Below are 22,598 nucleotides of genomic sequence, written 5' to 3' on the forward strand. Positions count from 1 at the left end.
CTACTAGCACACAATTCCCGAAAAAAGAATCTTCAATGCATGGAGTACTAAACGAAGTTTATTTGCAAAACCTTTTCACGGATGGGTGTAACTTTTCACGACGAATCTAATGATAGTAATTAATCGATGATTGGCTACAGTGATGATACAGTAACCATCCTCGAATCGTGCGGTCAAAGGCCTCATTAGGTTCGTCTCGCGAAGTAGTACAGCGCTGTGGAGTTAGTTTTGTAAATTACCTTTATTTAATACCCCTAATTATTGGTCAAAATTTTTGTGCTACTTGTGCTAACTTCATCCAAACAGGGCCTCTGTCTCCCTCCCCTGCAGCCCTCGCCGTCGCTGACTGCCTGATCACCACCAGGTCAAGTCCCGCCGCAAAACCTAGATCTCGCCGCCGCCGGCCGGCATGTCCTCCGGATCCGCGTCCCGCCACGGGCGCCTCCTCATCTCGCCGTCGCTCTCCACCCCGACCTTCTCCACCCGCTCTCCGTCGCCGTCCCCGGCGCTGCAACACCACCACCACCACCACGAGCGCCGCAACTCCACTTCCTCCCCGAAGCCCCTCGTCCCGTTCCCGTCCTCCTCCTCCGCCTCCGCCGCCTACAGGCCCCGTTCCTCCACCGGCGGCGCCGCGGCGCCGGCCCCGTCCGCCGCGTTCGCCCACAACGCGCGCCTCGCGGCGGCGCTGGTGCCCGCCGCGGCCTTCCTCCTCGACCTCGGCGGGCTCCCGGTCTTCGCCGTCCTCGCCGTCGGCCTCGCGGCGGCCTACCTCCTCGACGCGCTCCAGCTGCGGCAGGGCGCCTTCTTCACCGTCTGGGCGGCGCTGCTCGCGGCCGACGTCGCCTTCTTCTTCTCCGCCTCCCTCTCCTCCGCGGCCGCCGTCTCGCTGCCTCTGACCATCCTCGCGCTGCTCCTCTGCGCCGAGACCTCCTTCCTCATCGGGATCTGGGCGTCGCTGCAGTTCCGATGGATCCAGCTCGAGAACCCCACCATCGTGGCCGCGCTCGAGCGCCTGCTCTTCGCGTGCGTGCCCATTGCCGCGCCTGCCCTCTTCACCTGGGCTCTCGTGTCCGCGGTCGGGATGGCCAGCGCGTCCTACTACTTCGCCGCCTTCTGCATGCTGTTCTACTGGCTCTTCTCCATACCTCGGCCGTCCAGCTTCAATAACCGAAAGCTGGACGCCTCGGTGCAGGACTGTGATGGCATTCTGGGCCCCTTGGAAAGCTGTGTGCATTCGCTGTATCTGCTGTTCGTGCCAGTGTTGTTCCACGCTGCATCCCATCATGCCACGCTCTTCACGTCGTGGGGCAGTGTGTGTGAACTGCTGCTGCTGTTCTTCATACCGTTCTTGTTCCAGCTCTATGCGTCCACTCGGGGTGCACTGTGGTGGATCACAAGGGATGCCCGCACAATGGATCAGATAAGGATCGTGAATGGGTTGGTTGCACTGGTCGTGGTGGTGCTGTGCCTTGAGGTGCGAGTTGTGTTCTACTCGTTTGGAAGGTACATTCATGCTCCGCCACCACTGAATTACCTGCTTGTCACGGTCACAATGCTTGGTGGGGCTTTGGGCCTTGCAGCACATGCTGCGGGCAAGGTTGGGGATGCGGCTAGCTCAGCGGCTTTTACAGTGTTGGCAGTGCTAGTCAGTGGAGCAGGAGCTGTAGTCATTGGATTCCCTGTGATGGTATGTTGCAGCCTCCTCCTCTATAGCAACTGGTATCTGCAATTGTGAATTTTTTTCCAACATTAGCAAGTGCCTAAATGAGTTCTCTAGTATAGACTTAAAACAAATCCTTGATGTTTTTGATTTTTTGACCATGCTAGGTTTTAATTTTTTGGTTAATTCTTTTGCAGGTCCTTCCACTGCCGATGATTTCTGGCTATTATGTTGCAAGGTTCTTTACTAAGAAAAGCTTGTCATCATACTTCACCTTTGTGGCAATTGCAAGCCTGATGGTCCTTTGGTTCGTGGTGCACAATTATTGGGATCTGAATATTTGGCTTGCCGGCATGCCATTGAAGTCCTTCACTAAGTATGTTGTTGCAGCTGTTATCATGGCAATGGCTGTTCCTGGTTTGGCACTTCTCCCAACAAAACTTCGCTTTCTTCTGGAACTTGGTCTTATTGGTCATACATTGTTACTATGCTACATCGAGAACCGATTGTTCAACTATGCCTCCATGTATTACTTTGGATTTGAAGAGGATATCCTCTATCCTAGTTATATGGTTTTGATTACAACCTTTTTGGGCTTGGCTCTTGTGAGGAGATTATATGCTGATCAGAGGATTGGGCCCAAAGCAACTTGGATCTTGACTTGTCTATATTCATCAAAACTATCAATGTTGTTTATGACATCAAGATCTGTTATATGGGTTTCAGCTGTTTTGCTACTTGCTGTTACCCCCCCTTTACTTCTTTACAGGTATTCACTGCAACTCTAGCGTTGTTATTGGATCATCCATATGCTGTATCGATTAAACTGCTGCCAGTTTTATAAGTTTATAAAATCTTCTTGCTCGTCTCTTTCAGAGACAACTCCAAAGGAGCTGCTAGGATGAAGGCCTGGCAAGCTTATTTCCATGCATCTGTCATAGCATTTTCTGCCTGGCTCTGTCGGGAAACAATTTTTGAAGCTTTACAGTGGTGGAATGGAAGACCTCCTCCGGATGGTCTGTTACTGGGTTCATATATTCTGTTGACAGGAGTCGCTTGCATCCCGATAGTCATTCTCCACTTCCCTCATGTTCAGGTAGTTGATTGATACCTCTTTTTTCTGGTTTAAAAAGACCAACCATCTTCTTAGAGCACCTTGTGATATTTATGTGCTCTGCTTATTGTTTGTATTCTTAACGAATATCTCGTGAAGGTCTGTTCATTTTCAGAGCTATAGCATGATGTTAGGAGTTCTCGCTATGGATAATTCACTCATTCTTAATGCTAGAAATAGAAGTTATCCCTCGCAAAAAGAAGTTATAAATGTGTTTAAAGACATCATATCGTACTTGTGGCCATATTTAGTGTCAGAATGTGGACCTGTTTAGGCCCACATGGCTAAATTCATAGATGCAAGGTCGGACAAAAATGTATCAAAATCTCACTTGCAATCTGCAAGTTCAAATTTATCTTGCTTTCCCAGCAATTTTATGAACTTAGCAAAGTTATAGAAAAAATTTAGTTCATTTATGGGATGCGCATTCTGAACTTTGAACTGAAACACTTAATGGTTTTAAAGATTAGGTATGTATAATCTTAATAGCTGACATTATTTTGTTTCCTTAAAAGAGAATGAACATCCAAATCCTTTCATGCAATGTATTCTAGGTTAGGCTATCTTTTACTGAACAGTTCAATTCAAATGATAAGCATGTGACTTTCATGATGCTAAAAGATATCAGTTACCTGAAACGGCTGTAAATGCTTGCACAACAAATAACTATGGATTTGGCACCATAATTTAAAATTTGAACTCTAGGTTTATCTCTGGAATTTTAATTATGTAATTCTCACCTGTTGGTTTTGCTTCCATAACCAAACATTAGAAATGGTCCTCATAATTTCTGATTTTACGAGGTGGTGTTATCAAGTTATTTCCCACGTATTTTTATGACCAGTCTGTGAAAAGCAATATTTTACCCTTTTGTTTTTTTGTAACTGAATGTAATTCCCCTTTATACAAAGCATCTTCAAGTTAATGATTGACCATACATCTCGTTAATACATTGTGCTTTCCCGCTCTTATGTTACTGTTTGCTCTATACCAGTCTTCACCTTAAAAATTCTTTTTGTGCTGCACCGATTGATCATATTTCATTATTTCCTTGCAGTCAGCAAAGAGATTCCTGGTCCTTGTTGTGGCTACAGGCCTTCTCTTTGTTATTATGCAGCCTCCTATTAAGCTATCATGGGTATACCGGTCAGAATTAATCACTGCAGCACATTTAACTGATGATGACACTTCAATATATGGGTTTGTAGCATCAAAGCCCACGTGGCCATCATGGTTGCTCATCGCAACTGTGGTACTTACGCTAGCAGCAGTTACATCCATCATCCCAGTGAAGTATGTTGTTGAGTTGAGGGCTTTGTATGGAGTGGCGGTTGGGGTCACACTAGGCATCTACATATCTGTTCAGTACTTCTTCCAGGCAATTGTTCTGTATCCTCTTCTTGTTGCAACAATTGTCTCTGCGGCAGTCTTCGTTGTATTCACCCATCTCCCTTCTGAATCCAGCACAAGGGTGTTGCCATGGGTGTTCTCTTTCTTGGTAGCTTTGTTCCCAGTCACCTATCTGCTTGAAGGACAATTAAGAGCCAAAACTTTTGCAGATGAGGATGAAGCAGAGAAGTTCACCAACATGTTGGCTATAGAAGGGGCAAGAATGTCACTTTTGGGTCTCTATGCTGCTATTTTCATGATTATTGCATTGGAGATTAAGTTTGAACTCGCTTTGCTACTGCGTGACAAGGCTGCAGACAGAGGCGTAACACATGGTCCATCTAGTCGGAGCTCTGCCTTCCCACCCAAAGCAAGGCTGCTCCAGCAACGAAGAGCTCATGCTGCACCAACATTCACCATCAAGAGATTGGCAGCTGAGGCAGCTTGGTTGCCTGCGATTGGCAACGTTTCTACTGTGCTGTGCTTCATCATCTGCCTTGTTCTCAATATAACACTTACTGGTGGCTCGAACCGTGCCATCTTCTTCCTAGCACCCATCCTTCTGCTTTTGAACCAGGATTCAGATATCTTTGCAGGATTTGGTGACAGGCAGCGCTATTTCCCTGTAACAATTTCTATTTCCGGGTATTTGCTATTGACAGCATTGTATAGGATATGGGAGGAGACTTGGCCTGGCAATGGAGGATGGGCTCTTGATATTGGGGGCCCAGGCTGGCTATTCGCTGTGAAGAATATTGCTCTTCTTGTTCTGACATTGCCCAATCACATTCTCTTCAACCGCTTCATGTGGGATTATGTCAGACAGACAGATGCAAAGCTATTGTTGACGCTACCTCTCAACTTGCCCTCGATTATAATGACAGACATACTTACTATTCGGGTGTTAGGATTGCTAGGAGCTATGTACTCTCTTGCCCAGTACCTGATATCAAGGCGGATAAGAATTGCTGGGATGAAATACATTTAAAATAGGATATGTAACTTTTTGAGGTAAATAAATCTTTTAAGCTTTGGCACAATTGCTGTCAGTAGCCTCCAGTTCCTGAAGCAAACTTTCAATGCATTGCTTGCAGGCTATCATACATCAACTTTCAGAAGCTCAGGAATAGAGACATGTTTGCCTGGTCGGCTCGGAGGTAGCTTCCCAGAGATAAACAAGGGTTGAAAATGCCTTTGCTTTTGTACTGAATGATCTGTATACGGAGTGTACACCCCAAAGGTGCTGTAGCATATATAGATGATGTTGACCTGCACATATGATGCCATCACCTTGGGCCATTTACTTTGAACTTTTGATGGTGCAACATTTTGCGACGAATACTTTTTGACTGGCCTGAGCTAAAGACTTTGTACATCTTGGTAGATTCTTTCTTGTCTAAATGACTTAATCCAGAATGGCAGGACATGTGAATGTTTCTCCATATAGATGCCTGGTTTTGTTACGTTTGGTTCTCCCTCACGAGCTAGCTTTTCTGATCCCTAGCAAATGTGGCTTGCGGAAGACTGGCAACATTGTGACTGTATTTGTTGTTCTTGGTCCCTTAACCTACAGCGAGGCTGCGAGAGCTTGAACCGATTGATAGGCAAGTGACTATGATGTACGCGGAATCGTACGGACAAATATGCATGGCCTTATGTCTGACGCGTCTGTTATTATCCTTTCTTATGATTTATGATAATGACATTTTTATATCTACTCATTCTGTTCGGCTGCTGATTTGCTCGGCTCTACCTCCGTGCCAGGTGTGTCTCTGAGCCTTTTGTTTTTTTAGGCTACTAGTCGTCGATCTTTTTCATTTCTATATTAAAAATAAAACAAAATTCAAAAATATATGTTGTTTTTGTAAAATTTCAAAAATGGGGGCCTGTCGCACGTGTATTAGGCGACAAGACCTATTTGTAAATTTTTTTTACAGATAGGTCCCTATGTAGAAGCGTTGTGTTGTGGGGGGACCGGTCCTCCCCCCGGGCGACAGGGAGGCCGGTCGCCCGCCCTTTTCTATATAAGCCGTGAGCCCCCTTCTTCCCTCATTTGAGCCCAAAAAATTCACTAAAAATCCAGAAAAAAAAGAGAGGAGTGAGGAGAAGTGAAGCGGCGAAGCCCTGCAGGTAAGTATAATTTTTTGAGTAGTTAAATATAGAATTGTAAATTCTGAATTTCACTCGTTTATTGATATTGCAGCATAAGCTAATGGATGCCTCCAATTCTGGAGGATTTTTATGAACCGAAGAAAAATCTAGTATAATACTTGAAATTATGACACATTTTGTACTGAAGAAGAAGTTTGATCCGTTAGCGGATGGTACGATAGATTTAGTAGTGTCCAAAGTACTAGATTTTAAAGATTTGACATTGTTTCGAGGTATAACAACGCAAGATGTGAAGGGACACCTGCTAGAATGCTGTAAGATATACATGAGGGTATGTGAACTTGCGAATCATCCTAATGTTATTGGGTTCATACAAAGTGATTCGAAGATATGGATGCAGTCCGAGGTGTATGATATGCACATCAAGGTAACTCTCATTCATGTCTAATCTTTATAGTTATTTGGAAAATATATATAGCAAACTCTCAAATTATTGTGTAATTATATGCAAGGATTACCCCGACGATACGGAAGTGATTAACAAATCAATACCAAATTTCCGTAAATTGGTATGTATCTTTGGTGGAGTTATGCCGCAAACTAGACGAAGGAGGTCGAGAAGATCTTCGGGTCATAGTACTTGGCGTCCGCATGAACAGAGAATCGAAGGTTCGTCGAGTCATTCAGCACCACCTCCAGCACCTACTTTTGTTAACTGGGATGACGACCTAGATGATTTCATGCCCCCCAAATCATGGCCGCCAACATTTGATGTACCTCCCTCTGTACATGAACCTAGAACCCAAAAAGAGAGGAAGGGAAAGTCGCGAGGTTCTTCAAGGCATACTACACCACCTGCTGCACCAGCATCTGTCGACTGGGATGACGACCTAGATGATTTCATGCTATAATATATAGCATATTGTCTAGATTGTCGCTAGAAGATTCTCTATATTGTCCATAAAAGATTATCTAAGATGTATTTGCATTTAGTATTGTTAATGTTATACTATTTGTTCGTATAACTAACTGTAAATTCGGGCATTCAATGTCGGTAATTCGTACGTAGTAGAAAATACGAGAGAGAATAGATGCGTAAGCATGAAAAGTAATTGATAATAATAAGAAGTCAACATAGGTGCAATCTCGGTACAAATAAACATCAGAAATAGAAATATCGGATACATCTAACCACCCCTACGCTGTCGGACCCTCTTCACCCTCTGCTGGGCATGGACATGGTCCTGAGAGTAGGTGTGACGATCCGGAGACCTCACATGTCGCTCAGGACGCAAAGAGGGTTGTGCTGTCTGGTGCTGGGAGTACCCAAGTGGTGCTGATCCTAGCTGTGAAGGTGAAAGGCCCTTATTTGGTTTTAGTAATTGAGTGACAACTTAGGTGGACTAATAAGTGTTTAGGTTGAGATACACAGGATATTAGTCCACACAAAGACACTAGTATGAGCAACATGTGCCATGGAGGAGAAATGGCTAAGGGTTGATGCTATGCTCATATAGTGTGATCGAGGAGCTCATTGCATATGAGACATGACATGGAGTTATGTGACCAAAGTGGAGAAGATCAAGACAAGGCTTTGCTTGATGAACCGGTTGCAATGGAGAAGGGGCAAGTCAAGGCTTTGAAGCGAGGGACCGCGAGGCGGTGAATCTTGGGCAAGACTTGGCGCCGATGGACCGAGGCAACGGTGAAGAGCGAGCAAGGTCAAGATCGATGGACCAAAGAGATCGTGTGATGATATGGAGTGGATCATATCACTTAAGAAAGATCAAGTCAAGTGTTGACTCATGATGATGATCAAAAGGCTTGATAGAGTTTGGTGCTTGTGTGGCATCAATATTTGGGAAGATGAAATGGAATGCGTAAGGCAAAGGTATGACTTGTAGGGTATTTCGTTTCACCGGTCAAAGGTTGTGTAGAGAAGTGCATGACCGGATTTAGGATAGATAGCCGTACTATCAAGAGGGGGCAAACTTGTTTGCATATCGGTCATCTAGTGCCACTTGAGCGATCTAACATTGCGATGTTGCTAGGATCAAGTGGCGTGGTGAGATCAAGTGAAAATCTTTTGAAAACATTTGTGAAATGCTAACACACATGCACATGGTGGTTCACGTGGTGGTGTTGGCACATTTGCAAAGGAGAAACAGTTGGAGTTGATGTTTATCAACTTGGAGAAGCAAGAAAGGATTTTCGGTGTTCTTCGGAGATTAGGCTGGTTCTTGGAGTGAAATAATGCTTTGATTCATTGTGTTTTGGATCAAATATTCAGTTGGGTTGTGTAGCCCTCTGAATAAGCTTTCCATAGAGTCCAAGATCACCAAATTTGGACATTGGAGATAAGAGTTATGGCCGTTTTACCAAGGTATATTTCTGCTGGAAATAGACCTGCGGACGGTCCGCTCCTAGGGGGCGGACGGTCCGCCGTTATCTCGGATGTGCTCGAACAGAACCGTTTTTGGCTCTGTTGGTGGTCTAAAATGAACTGCGGACCGTCCGGTCCATGGGGGCGGACGGTCCGCCTTTAAAAGCTGAAATGGGCGCAGAAACTTGGTAGTTCTGTCTTGGGTGTCCAAAATGTACTGCGGACGGTCCGGTCCTTGGGGGCGGACGGTCCGCCTCCTACTGAAAATTCTGGGACAGAAACACTGCGGTTTCTGTGTGTGCTCACATTTTGAACGGCGGACAGTCCGCCCCTGGGGAGCGGACAGTCCGCCGGTCTTCCAGATTTAGTTAGAGACGTTTGCAAATCGGTTGGTTCGAAGTTTTGAACCCGGACGGTCCTCCCCAGGGGTGTGGAAAGTCCGCCCGGGGCTCTAACGGTCGACTCTGACACATAATCATTACAGTTCTAGTTGTTGGTTTTGAATGGCGGACAGTCCGGTTTTTGTGAGGCAGACAGTCCGCGAAAACTCTGTTTTCACGGGATTTGAGTGTAACGGCTAGTTTGGGGCCTCCCTCTATAAATAGAGGGTGTGGCCGGCCATTTGAAGGGGCTGAGCACCTTGGGGACTTTGTGTCTATGTGTGGGAGTGCTTGAGAGCCCTCTACTCACTCTAACTTGATAGTAATCATCCGATCGAGTGAGAGAGCGATTCTAGTGCGATTGCTTTGAGAGATTGCATCGAGTGGCACTAGGTGATCGTGTTGCAAGCCGGTGTGCTTGTTACTCTTGGAGGTTTCCACCTCCTAGACGGCTTGGTGGCAAGAGGCTCCGTTGAAGCCCGCAAGAAGATTGTGCGGTGCTCCGGAGAAGAGATTGTGAGGGGTATTGTGCTCACCCCGCGGCAGCCGCGAAGAGCAACTCTAGTTGAGCGAGACTTGAAGAGCAACAAGTGGTTCGGCCGGATCATGTGCTAGAGCTCGGTGTGAGCACTTCACGTGGGAGAGTGTGACTTGAAAGTCACCACTAGCAAGAGGATCGGCGGCAACCTTGGAGCTTGTCTCAACGGGGATTAGCTTGGTGGCAACCAAGTGAACCTCGGGATAAAAATCACCGTGTCAATTTTGTCTACTCTTCTCGGTGGTTTGCATTCTCCATATCACAAGCCTTGTATTTACATTCATCTATATCTTGTGCTTGTGTAGTTGCTCTCTAGTGTAACTAGTTAGCTTGTGTAGCTTAATTAGTTGCTCTTGCTTAGATTGTGTAGCTAAGCAAGTTGAGCTCTTGGATTTGGATTGTATATCCTTGTCCTTGAGCATCTAGTGAGCTTAGGTTTGGCTTTGTGCTTTTGCTCATTAGAATTGTGTAGGAGCTCCCCCGATTTGTGAAGTACTAGTGCTTAGACTTGTGTGACTTGGCATTAGAATTGTTAGGAGAGCTCTTGCTAACTTGGCACTCCAGTTGCTTTGTGTAGGATCTTTTTGGAGGTGCCTTAGAGTCATAGTTAGAGGGGTGAAGTCTTGGCTAAGCGAATAGTTTCAATTCCGCATAAGTTTCGGTTAGCCGGCGCAATTAGTTTTAGAAAAGACTATTCACCCCCCACTAGTCTGCCATCTCGACCCTACAAGTGGTATCAGAGCCGATGTCTCTCATTTGTGGTCCTTACCGACCCGAGAGGATGACGACTTATAGACTAGATGTTGAGTGTCCACACATTTTTGATGGCACACACTTTGCACGGTGGAGAAATTGGATGACATGTAATTTTAAATTTATTTGCCCTCAAATGTGGTGGATGGTGGATGTAGGTTTTTCTCATGTGTTAGATGAATGAAATCTAACTCCAACACAAGAGAATTGCCTAGATCTAGACATCCAAGCTACTAACATCTTGTTTAGATCTTTGCATAATTGCATTCTTGGTGAGATCATGGACAAGGAAACTGCCCATGAGATTTCAAGTTATCTAAATAAGAAATATGGGGCGGCCTCCGATGATCATGATGATTATAAGGCCAAGGAGGAAGTGCATGAGGATGATGAGCACATCCATGACATGGTGGTTGTGGAAGATTGCTCCACCTCATGGTCAAGTAATGATGATGATAATCAATCTACAACAAGTTCACTTGACATGATTGATGATGATGATGATGATGATGATGATTCAAGTGTTGCAAATTATGATTCTACTCCAAGCACACTTGATGATCAAGTTGGCTCATGCACGGATGATATTGCTACGTCAAGCTCATCTCCATCGCCACATTGCTTCATGTCACAAGGTGACACAAAGGTATCAAATTGCAATGTGATTGATCTTAATTCATATGATGAGCTCTTGAGTAGACATGCTAGCATGACCAAATTATTTGAGAAAGTATTAGTCAAAACAACCAAATTGGAAAAAGAAAATTTATTTCTCAAAGACACATGTGAACAACAAAAGCATTTACTTTATGTCATGAGTTGTTCACATGAGGAGCTAAAATTGACTCATGAGGAGCTTAGTGTTGCTCATGAGAATTTGGTACTAGACCATGCTTTACTCACTAATAAATTTTCTAGTAAAGAAATTAAAACTATTGAGAGCTCATCACATGGATCAAAGGATCAATTGCAAAATATTTCTAACCCTTGTGATGTAGGCAAGAAACATGTATCCACCTCATGTGATGATTTATTGTCTATGCCATGTACTTCAAATATAGATGCTTGTTCTTCTTCTACTATGCAATATGAGACTAACCTTGTAGAAGAAAACAAAGAGCTCCAAAGTCAAGTGAAGTATTTGAGCAACAAGATAGAGAGATGGACAAAATCAAAAGTCACACTTGAAAGCATAATAAAAAACCAAAGAAGTTTCGGTGACATGAGTGGCATTGGTTCCAACAAGAGCAAAGTCAAAGGCAAGAAATGGGGCAAGAATAAATATAATAGGAAGATGAAGAAGCAAGAAGAAATAAAGCTATCTCATTTCATGTGCTTTCAATGCCATGAGATGGGACACTTTGCAAATAGTTGCCCCAACAAAGAAAAGTTCAAGTTGAAGAAGGAAGAAGGGAAGCTTAAACATGTCAAATACTTCAAGTGCCGCACTTGGGGTCACCTCACCTCAATGTGCCCAACCAAGCAATTGGTGAAGCAGCAAGAACCTCAACCAAAGTCACAAGTTGAGCAAGAGAAGGTACCCCAACCTCAAGTCAAGATCAACCATGATGATCAAGTTGATGACTTGAAGATGATGAAAAAGAGAACAAGAAGGGGTGGCAAGGCAAGAGCAAGGCATCCAAATCACATTCAAGATGCCAAGATGTTGAGCAAGAACAAAATTCAAGAGAAGAATCCACATGCTCACATCAAGTGCCATAGTTGTGCAATATTGGGTCACCTAGCTTCGGGTTGCCCAAACAAGCTTGAGAAGAAGGCTCAAGCAAACTATGAGAAGCAAGGCAATGAGAAGCATCAAATGAGTAAGGAAGAAAAGGCTCAACAAAAGAGAAGATGCTACTTATGCCGGGAAAGGGGACACATTGCTTATTCATGTCCCTTAGGTAACAATTCTAAGCCTATTTCAATTGATGCAAATATTATGCTTAGAAAGGATGGTAATGGTACCTCATTTGTTATTATTGCAAAACATCCCGCTATTCATACTAAGGCATTGCCAAAGTATGTTGCTCCTAACTTGAGAGGACCCAACCTAGTTTGGGTGTCATCAAAACGTGGATGAATATGTGTAGGTACCAAAGGCATTGGAGGCTTGATTCAAATAAAATTCATATTTGTGATCTTATGATTGAATCAAAGAATTGAAGTTTTCTTTGCATATATACCACCCAATGCCAAGTCAAAACAATGAAGTCCAAGTGCTACAACATACAAGTATCTTATTCTAGTTTTGAGAAATTCATTGGAAATATTTGGTGGCTTGCAAACTTATTTGTGTTAAATCTTGCTTTTGGATGAAAAATCTTTTTGCAAATTGAAAAATGAGCTAAATGTCATTTACTTCTCAAATGTGGCTTGAAAACTAGTACATATGACATTTGGTTCTTATGTGCACTCTTTGCTTCAAATTTTTGATTTTTCAAAGCTTTTATGGGCTATTTATGAGTTTCCTTAATTTTACTTGATTTATTTTTGATTTCTCGTTCTTACTCACTCATATGAGTCTTTGGATGGTGTTCATGCTAGTTTTGAGTTTTTTGGAATTTTATTTGAGCAATGATCCCAATTCAAAGTTGAAATTATGAAAGTTGGTAAAATTCTGAACTGTCTGAAATTTGGTAGCGCGGACGGTCCGCATGTAAGAGGCGGACAGTCCGCCATTCATGATGTTTTTTAGCAGAGGCTCTGATCAGCAAAAAATTGCAGTGCGGACAGTCCGCCCATGGACCGCGGACGGTCTGCCAGATGCACCGGTAATCTTCGATTACACCGATGATGTGTCCACTATGCAAGCGTGGACGGTCCGCCCAGTATACCGCGGACGGTCCGCCTGAGATAAGTTGAATCTGCCCAGAAACAATCTTAGCACTGTCAAAATTTAGTAGCAATCTAGAAATGTTTGGAAGCTCAAATTTTTATGGCTGCTATATGACTTAGTGTCACACATCTCCACAAAATTTTATGGCAATTCAACTTGTACTCTAAGAGATATGATATATTCTTTGAGAGGTACAAAATCTGCCAGACTAGTGACAAATATTAGATTGATCTTGAGTCACTTAAATTGAAAGGTCCTCAAGTTGAAATCATCTTTACAAGTGGTTGAGGAACCAAGGTTTGGTTTTGAAATGATCTAGAAGCATGACGAGTATTGGGTACAAGGCAATTTGATTGAGAAGTATTTTTGGCACACTTTTGGAACTCAAGTTGAGAATCAAGACCAACCTCAAGGAGAAAGAAAAAGACTTATAGCAGACTTACAAGTCCATTGTTTGATCATTCAACTAAATTCATTTCTAGTGAGTGTCAAGATTGGTTCTTGGAGAGATCACTTCTCTCTAGAGAGAGGCGAGCCGCCCAAGAGTGGGATTGACAAGCAAGGTGATTGGAAGGGCAACATAGAAGTGGTTATCTAGAGTTATTGGAGATGCTTAGTTGAAGATATCAAATGGGTTGATCAAGAAAAGCAAGCAACACCCAAAGTAGAGAGATTCATGAAAATTCAAATGATATTCATATGGTATTCTCTCATGCAAGCAAAAATCAAAGAGATGAAGCAAGCCAACCACAACAAGATAGTGTATTTGATGATAAGTGGTATTCATTTCATATGGGTGAAGAATGGTTTTCATATTGGTATTCATTGTCTTCACTAAGCTATTATAATTGGACTTCATGATGCTAGTTGGAGAGCTAAATTAGAATCTAATGACTATCCTCTACTCCAACATAGCAAGGTGAAATTGCTTGACATACGCATTCATACTATGCTAAGAACATGATTAGTGCATATAGTCATATATAGTGATCATTCATGAAAAATAAATAATTTTAAATGTTTTATAATGCCACTATTGCTTCTATACTTGATATGATCTAGTGGTAACATATGACATGTTCATGAGTTAGTAAACCCAAGTAGTTGATCTAGAAAATGAGCTTTCAAGTGTTTAACTCAACATTGTCAAGATAACCCTTAGACTGAGGTGTGAAGAAGCTTGCCATTGGTTCAAACCGAGTTGAATTATTTGGGCAAGTAGTCTAGATCAAGTCAAAGAGAAAGAAGCTCATGGAAACAATCTAGTTCAAGAATTGATTATCAATGTCAAATTCAACAAAGTGGTCTATCATAATTTTACAAGTGATACTAGATTCAACAAAAGGTATATCATTATATCTCTACAAGTGATATACATGGTCATACAAGTGGTATTCAATCAAGTAGATCTAGTGCAATAATGGTGGTTCCACAAGTGATCCTCAACTTTATGTGATCAATTCAAATCAAGAAAGCTACCCTCATCAAGAAGAGCTCAAGATTCAAGTAGATTGACAAACACTTTAACATAGGGGGAGGAGCCCTACTACAAGGTATCAAGGTCAAAAATCCTACTAGTATCCTACATGTGGCATTTCAAGGTGGTCTTCATGCTTCCACATGTTGTTGTTACAAGTGGTGTCAATTCCAATCAACTTGAAAGTATCTATCAAAAATGAAGATTCAAGACTCAACCATCTACCTAAGTCCAACTCTTTGTATCAAACCACAAGCGCTTCATATGATTACCTACGAGGGGTATTCAAGTGGTAACCCTAAAAGTACAAGAGGTACAACTTCAAGTGGTAGCCATTGATCTTCACATGGACAATTTCATGTGGTTTCGGCCCTTTTATGGTCATTGATGACAAAGGGGGAGAGGAATGAACAAAGATATGAATTATCCTTGGATGACTAAGTGGGAGATGAGATGAGAGTGCGATCATGTACATGGATCAAGAGGAGCAATATTGAGGAGGATCAATATTCTTGGACAAGAGGAGCACACAAGTAGGGGGAGCAAGCTCATGAACTTGGTTGTTTGCATTTGATATGTGCATATTCATGTGCTTGCTTGCATTTGCATAAGTTTTAAAATTTATATATGCATTGCTTGTGTGTGATGTATGCTAGTCATAGAACTTGATTGATGATTTGATAACTAGCATGCATAGATTGTAGCTAGACATTTTTTTACAAGTGAATCAAGAGCCTTGCTAATATTGTTGATCTCATGAGGTATCATGAGTTTTTGATGAATGTCTAGTTACTCATTGATGCTAAGGAATGAACTTCAAGGATGCAACTCAAATTGGTATCACGCTTCAAACGTTTATCCTATATACCTTAGCATCACTTAGTAGTGATAACAATCCCACAAATTTTATATTTACGCATGTGTGTGAGTTTAAAACCAAATCTCTTGAGCACACATGTAGGGGGAGTTATCACTACCAAGTCGGATTTTTATGGTGCTTATCCAATCTTTTACAAGTGGTCTTAATGGTGGATAAGAAACATAAAATCCAAACCAAGTTAGCTATTTACACATGTGTGAAGTGCTAGCTTGGAATATGCTTAATTTCCATATCTTTGTAGAGTTGTCATCAATTACAAAAAATGGGGAGATTGAAAGGCCCTTGTTTGGTTTTGGTAATTGAGTGATAACTTAGGTGGACTAATAAGTGTTTATGTTGAGATACACAGGAGATTAGTCCACACAAAGACACTAGTATGAGCAACATGTGCCATGGAGGAGAAATGACTAAGGTTTGATGCTATGCTCATATAGTGTGATCGAGGAGCTCATTGCATATGAGACATGACATGGAGTTATGTGACCAAAGTGGAGAAGATCAAGACAAGGCTTTGCTTGATGAACTGGTTGCAATGGAGAAGGGGCAAGTCAAGGCTTTGAAGCGAGGGACCGCGAGGCGGTGAAGCTTGGGCAAGACTTGGCGCCGATGGGCCGAGGCAACGGTGAAGAGCGAGCAAGGTCAAGATCGATGGACCAAAGAGATCATGTGATGATATGGAGTAGATCATATCACTTAAGAAAGATCAAGTCAAGTGTTGACTCATGATGATGATCAAAAGGCTTGATGTAGTTTGGTGCTTGTGTGGCATCAATATTTGGGAAGATGAAATAGAATGCGCAAGGCAAAGGTATGACTTGTAGGGCATTTCATTTCACCGGTCAAAGGTTGTGTAGAGAAGTGCATGGCCGGATTTAGGATAGATAGCCGTACTATCAAGAGGGGCAAACTTGTTTGCATATCGGTCATCTAGTGCCACTTGAACGATCTAACATTGCGATGTTGCTAGGATCAAGTGGCGTGGTGAGATCAAGTGAAAATCTTTTGAAAACATTTGTGAAATGCTAACACACATGCACATGGTGGTTCACGTGGTGGTGTTGGCACATTTGCAAAGGAGAAACAGTTGGAGTTGATGTTTATCAACTTGGAGAAGCAAGAAAGGATTTTCGGTGTTCTTCGGAGATTAGGCTGGTTCTTGGAGTGAAATAATGCTTTGATTCATTGTGTTTTGGATCAAATATTCAGTTGGGTTGTGTAGCCCTCTGAATAAGCTTTCCATAGAGTCCAAAATCACCAAATTTGGACATTGGAGCTAAGAGTTATGACCTTTTTACCAAAGTACATTTCTGCTGGAAATAGACCTGCGGACGGTCCGCTCCTAGGGGGCGGACGGTCCGTTGTTATCTCGGATGTGCTCGAACAGAACTGTTTTTGGCTCTGTTGGTGGTCCAAAATGAACTGCGGACCGTCCGGTCCATGGGGGCGGACGGTCCGCCTTTAAAAGCTGAAACGGGCGCAGAAACTTGGTAGTTCTGTCTTGGGTGTCCAAAATGTACTGCGGACGGTCCGGTCCTTGGGGGCGGACGGTCCGCCTCCTACTGAAAATTCTGGGACAGAAACACTGCGGTTTCTGTGTGTGCTCACGTTTTGAACGGCGGATAGTCCGCCCCTGGGGAGCGGACAGTCCGCCGGTCACTTCCAGATTTAGTCAGAGACGTTTGCAAATCGGTTGGTTCGAAGTTTTGAACCGCGGACGGTCCGCCCCAGGGGTGCGGATAGTCCGCCCGGGGCTCTAACGGTCGACTCTGACACATAATCATTGCAGTTCTAGCCGTTGGTTTTGAATGGTGGACAGTCCGGTTTTTGTGAGGCGGACAGTCCGCGAAAACTCTGTTTTCACGGGATTTGAGTGTAACGGCTAGTTTGGGGCCTCCCTCTATAAATAGAGGGTGTGGCCGGCCATTTGAAGGGGCTGAGCACCTTGGGGACTTTGTGTCCATGTGTGGGAGTGCTTGAGAGCCCTCTACTCACTCTAACTTGATAGTAATCATCCGATCGAGTGAGAGAGCGATTCTAGTGCGATTGCTTTGAGAGATTGCATCGAGTGGCACTAGGTGATCGTGTTGCAAGCCGGTGTGCTTGTTACTCTTGGATGTTTTCACCTCCTAGATGGCTTGGTGGCAAGAGGCTCCGTTGAAGCCCGCAAGAAGATTGTGCGGTGCTCCGGAGAAGAGATTGTGAGGGGTATTGTGCTCACCCCGCGGCAGCCGCGAAGAGCAACTCTAGTTGAGCGAGACTTGAAGAGCAACAAGTGGTTCGGCCGGATCATGTGCTAGAGCTCGGTGTGAGCACTCCACGTGGGAGAGTGTGACTTGAGAGTCACCACTAGCAAGAGGATCGGCGGCAACCTTGGAGCTTGTCTCAACGGGGATTAGCTTGGTGGCAACCAAGTGAACCTCGGGATAAAAATCACCGTGTCAATTTTGTCTACTCTTCTCGGTGGTTTGCATTCTCCATATCACAAGCCTTGTATTTACATTCATCTATATCTTATGCTTGTGTAGTTGCTCTCTAGTGTAACTAGTTAGCTTGTGTAGCTTAATTAGTTGCTCTTGCTTAGATTGTGTAGCTAAGCAAGTTGAGCTCTTGGATTTGGATTGTATATCCTTGTCCTTGAGCATCTAGTGAGCTTAGGTTTGGCTTTGTGCTTTTGCTCATTAGAATTGTGTAGGAGCTCCCCCGATTTGTGAAGTACTAGTGCTTAGACTTGTGTGGCTTGGCATTTGTTGTGGGGGTTCTAGGGGTACCCACAGCCGGGTGGCGGAACGCACCCGCCTATTCCCAGTGAGGGAGTACTCGGGAAAGTACTAGGCGATGGGGCTGGATCTATGCTGGGACAAGGACTCAAGAACACACGATTTAGAGTGGTTCGGGCCGCCGGAGCGTAATACCCTACGTCCACTGGGAGATGTATTGTTCTTGGTGGTGTGTATCAACCTATCCTCTGCTGGCCTTGGCTCTTGCGCAGCCTGAGGTTTTCTAGCGGCGCCCCCTCCTTTTATAGATCAAGGGGGAGCGGATACATAGAACGTTGATGCCCCGACAGGTGGGCCCAACGTGACTGTGGCTACAGTGGTAACGAATCTTTCCTCTGATATGCGTACTGCTGCTCCTCTGACACAGGGGGGTCTTCTCTTGTCCCGTCAGCTAGGTGCCCGTTGGAGTAGCGTAGCTTGCGGCGTGGCCTGCTGAGGCTATTATGCAGCGTCATAAAGGGCGAAGCCGAGCCGTCGTATCCATCTGTTACGGCAGACTGGCAGACGCGGCGTGGGCGGCGCCAATGCCCCCACTACCTTGGTAATACGCGATCAATAGTGTCCCCTGGCTAGTCAAACGCCTCGGCTTCTGCTATATCAATGCGGACGTCCACCTACCGCAATGAATGCGAAGGTAGGTGGACCTCAATATGGAGACCAAGGGCCTCATACACGTGTCGGCCCCGGACCATCCTGAGGCGGGACGTCGAAACCTTCCCTTGGAGGGGGGTCCGATTGCTATGCTGGGGGTCCGGGACCCTATGAGGGGTCCGGGACCCCGCGGGGGTCCGGACTCCTCGGGGGGTCCGGAGCCCTGGCTGCTTGCGCTTGAGCGCCTGTCTCTCCCCGGACCTTCCCCGGCCGTGGAACGGGTCCGGACCATTATCGGGAGGACAGGACTTCGGACCGCAGGGGTCCGGCTGTCTGGTTGTAGTCAAGGATGACTACTAAGGCTCTTGCCTAGACACAGCAAGAGGGGGTACCCCAGTTCTGGGGTACCGACAGTGGCCCCCGGGCCCACCTCGGGAAAGGTATGAACCCGCGGGTGGGGCCACCACCGTGATGTGTTCCTACGCAACTTGATTGCGTTGGTGTGCTCTTGGAGAGTGCGGGCATCCCGGACCCCTGAGGCCGGTATGCCTGTTGCCAGGTTTAGGTACTAGAGCGCTCTCCATGGGGCAACGAAGGTGTAGGCTTAGGGTACGGAACCAAGCTAAGCGGCTACACAGACTTCGGATCGCTCAGGGAGCAAGCACCACTTCCCGGACCCGGCTTTTGTCGACCGTGGCGAGCGGTCTCCGCCGGAGCGGGCCACCGGAGTGGACTTGGAGCGACCGTGGCGAGCGGTCTCCGCCGGAGCGGGCCACCGGAGTGGACTTGGAGCGACCGTGGCGAGCGGTCTCCGCCGGAGCGGGCCACCGGAGTGGACTTGGAGCGACCGTGGCGAGCGGTCTCCGCCGGAGCGGGCCACCGGAGTGGACTTGGAGCGACCGTGGCGAGCGGTCTCCGCCGGAGCGGGCCACCGGAGTGGACTTGGAGCGACCGTGGCGAGCGGTCTCCGCCGGAGCGGGCCACCGGAGTGGACTTGGAGCGACCGTTGCTGACAATCCGATGAAGCATGTTACCGGACCTCATAGTAAGGTGCAAAGAAACCAAGCCTTATACTAGAAGAGATCCCGGGACCTCTAAAGACAGCAGTCCTGGATACTAGAGTACTTGTAACAGGGTAGTGAAGTACGTAAACTTAGGGTACATTACCAGGCTAAGCCACGTGGAGCTTCTCTACCCCAGGATACAAATACCACTTCTCCAGAGCAGGTCCTTAGGGGTCCGGACTGCCTTCCAGCTAGAAGGGGTGTCTTCGCCTGACCACAAGTCAGCAACTTAACTTGGATTGTTAGCAATAAGGGAAACTCCGGTCAAGAGGAAAGAATAGTTAAACCAAAGCGAATAAATGTAATCAGGGTGGAGCCTAGGTAAAACTGAGAAAGAAAATCTCCTTTATTATTGTGGTTGTCACGGTATACATCGGAGGTCGGGATTACGAGGTCGGACCTCCACCGCTCCGGACCGCTTTTGCCTGTTTGTGTGATAGGGCCAGAGGTCGGGTTTACAAGGTCGGACCTTGACCGCTCTGGACACACACGTAGACGCCACGCTATTACAAAGGAGAAAATCTCTCATTCCTTTCTTAGGAGTAACCTACGGCTGCATGCTATACAGCGTGTTCTTCTTTGGAGGTGAAGGCGTCCTGGACGTGCCTGAACCGCATCATCCAGCATCACCTCGGGAGCTCGGGGGACCCCTCCTTGCCTAAGAGCTGTCACATGCTTACATGGCATGAGACAAATTCTTTGGCTTTGAATGGAAGAGGCCCCCTCCCCCTGTCGTCGCCGTTGCCGATGGAAACCAGAGCCCTTGCGCAGCAGATGGACCGGTGCGACGCGTGGAGAAGTGCGGTCGTTCGCCGGCTTGTCCTTGGTGCTAGCGCCAGGGGCCCCCGCGCGAGGCGGCGGGGTCCTGTCTGCAGCAGCACCGAGCAACGCTGAGGTGGATCTCCGGTGCTGGAGACGGCAGGACGACACGGTCCACTTCCTCCGGGATGGCCGTCGGCTCCAGGCTCCATGTTGAGAGGAAGCCTTGAGCCGACACCATGCCACCGCAGAGGAGGTGTGGCCGTTGCTTGAGAGAAAACCTTGAGTCGACGTAGGGGCAGCAGCGCCCAGCGGCGCCTCCGCTGTGCGCCGCTACGCCGGCTCCGAGGTGTCGCAGTGGCGACACACAGCAGGCGTCGCTGTCGTGCGCCGCCGCACCGAGGGCGTTGCCGCGCCGGTGCCAAGACAGGTGGAGTGAGTGTGGCCCTGCCTTCCTTCATCTTTTTGCTCGTCGTTGCAGAGGATGAACACGGCCCAGAAGCCCGAAGATCCAGCCAACGCCTGTCGTCCCCACGGACGGCGCCAAAATGTTGTGGGGGTTCTAGGGGTACCCACAGCCGGGTGGCGGAACGCACCCGCCTATTCCCAGTGAGGGAGTACTCGGGGAAGTACTAGGCGATGGGGCTGGATCTATGCTGGGACAAGGACTCAAGAACACACGATTTAGAGTGGTTCGGGCCGCCGGAGCGTAATACCCTACGTCCACTGGGAGATGTATTGTTCTTGGTGGTGTGTATCAACCTATCCTCTGCTGGCCTTGGCTCTTGCGCAGCCTGAGGTTTTCTAGCGGCGCCCCCTCCTTTTATAGATCAAGGGGGAGCGGATACATAGAACGTTGATGCCCCGACAGGTGGGCCCAACGTGACTGTGGCTACAGTGGTAGCGAATCTTTCCTCTGATATGCGTACTGCTGCTCCTCTGACACAGGGGGGTCTTCTCTTGTCCCGTCAGCTAGGTGCCCGTTGGAGTAGCGTAGCTTGCGGCGTGGCCTGCTGAGGCTATTATGCAGCGTCATAAAGGGCGAAGCCGAGCCGTCGTATCCATCTATTACGGCAGACTGGCAGACGCGGCGTGGGCGGCGCCAATGCCCCCACTACCTTGGTAATACGCGATCAATAGTGTCCCCTGGCTAGTCAAACGCCTCGGCTTCTGCTATATCAATGCGGACGTCCACCTACCGCAATGAATGCGAAGGTAGGTGGACCTCAATATGGAGACCAAGGGCCTCATACACGTGTCGGCCCCGGACCATCCTGAGGCGGGACGTCGAAATCTTCCCTTGGAGGGGGGTCCGATTGCTATGCTGGGGGTCCGGGACCCTATGAGGGGTCCGGGACCCCGCGGGGGTCCGGACTCCTCGGGGGGTCCGGAGCCCTGGCTGCTTGCGCTTGAGCGCCTGTCTCTCCCCGGACCTTCCCCGGCCGTGGAACGGGTCCGGACCATTGTCGGGAGGACAGGACTTCGGACCGCAGGGGTCCGGCTGTCTGGTTGTAGTCAAGGATGACTACTAAGGCTCTTGCCTAGACACAGCAAGAGGGGGTACCCCAGTTCTGGGGTACCGACAGCATTAGAATTGTTAGGAGAGCTCTTGCTAGCTTGGCACTCCATTTGCTTTGTGTAGGATCTTTTTGGAGGTGCCTTAGAGTCATAGTTAGAGGGGTGAAGTCTTGGCTAAGCGAATAGTTTCAATTCCGCATAAGTTTCGGTTAGCCGGCGCAATTAGTTTTAGAAAGGACTATTCACCCCCCCTCTAGTCTGCCATCTCGACCCTACAGAAGGTCCCAAGATATCGGGATCACCTAGCTCGCTAGGTGATTCTGAAGTCAAGTTGTTGAGTTCCTCTAAGGTCACGCCAGCG

General features: G+C 46.5%; 1 protein-coding gene across 1 annotated transcript; it reads left to right on the forward strand.

Moving 5' to 3' along the window:
* Window positions 1-309: 309 nt before the first annotated feature.
* Window positions 310-5,612, forward strand: LOC120711486. The gene is made up of 5 exons (XM_039997038.1): window positions 310-1,690; window positions 1,861-2,432; window positions 2,540-2,759; window positions 3,835-5,177; window positions 5,261-5,612. The coding sequence occupies exons 1-4, from the start codon at window positions 410-412 to the stop codon at window positions 5,152-5,154; spliced, it is 3,393 nt and encodes a 1,130-aa protein (XP_039852972.1). The 5' UTR covers window positions 310-409; the 3' UTR covers window positions 5,155-5,177; window positions 5,261-5,612.
* The last annotated feature ends 16,986 nt before the right edge of the window (window positions 5,613-22,598 follow it).

The sequence above is a fragment of the Panicum virgatum genome, chromosome 6K, assembly GCF_016808335.1.
Source record: "Panicum virgatum strain AP13 chromosome 6K, P.virgatum_v5, whole genome shotgun sequence".
NCBI classification, from domain to species: Eukaryota; Viridiplantae; Streptophyta; class Magnoliopsida; order Poales; family Poaceae; genus Panicum; species Panicum virgatum.

Coding starts and splice junctions, on each gene's coding strand:
- LOC120711486 (XM_039997038.1), top strand. CDS start 410: ATGTCCTCCGGATCCGCGTCCCGCCACGGGCGCCTCCTCATCTCGCCG. Junction 1,691..1,860: donor TCATTGGATTCCCTGTGATG/GTATGTTGCAGC, acceptor ATTCTTTTGCAG/GTCCTTCCACTGCCGATGAT. Junction 2,760..3,834: donor TCCACTTCCCTCATGTTCAG/GTAGTTGATTGA, acceptor ATTTCCTTGCAG/TCAGCAAAGAGATTCCTGGT.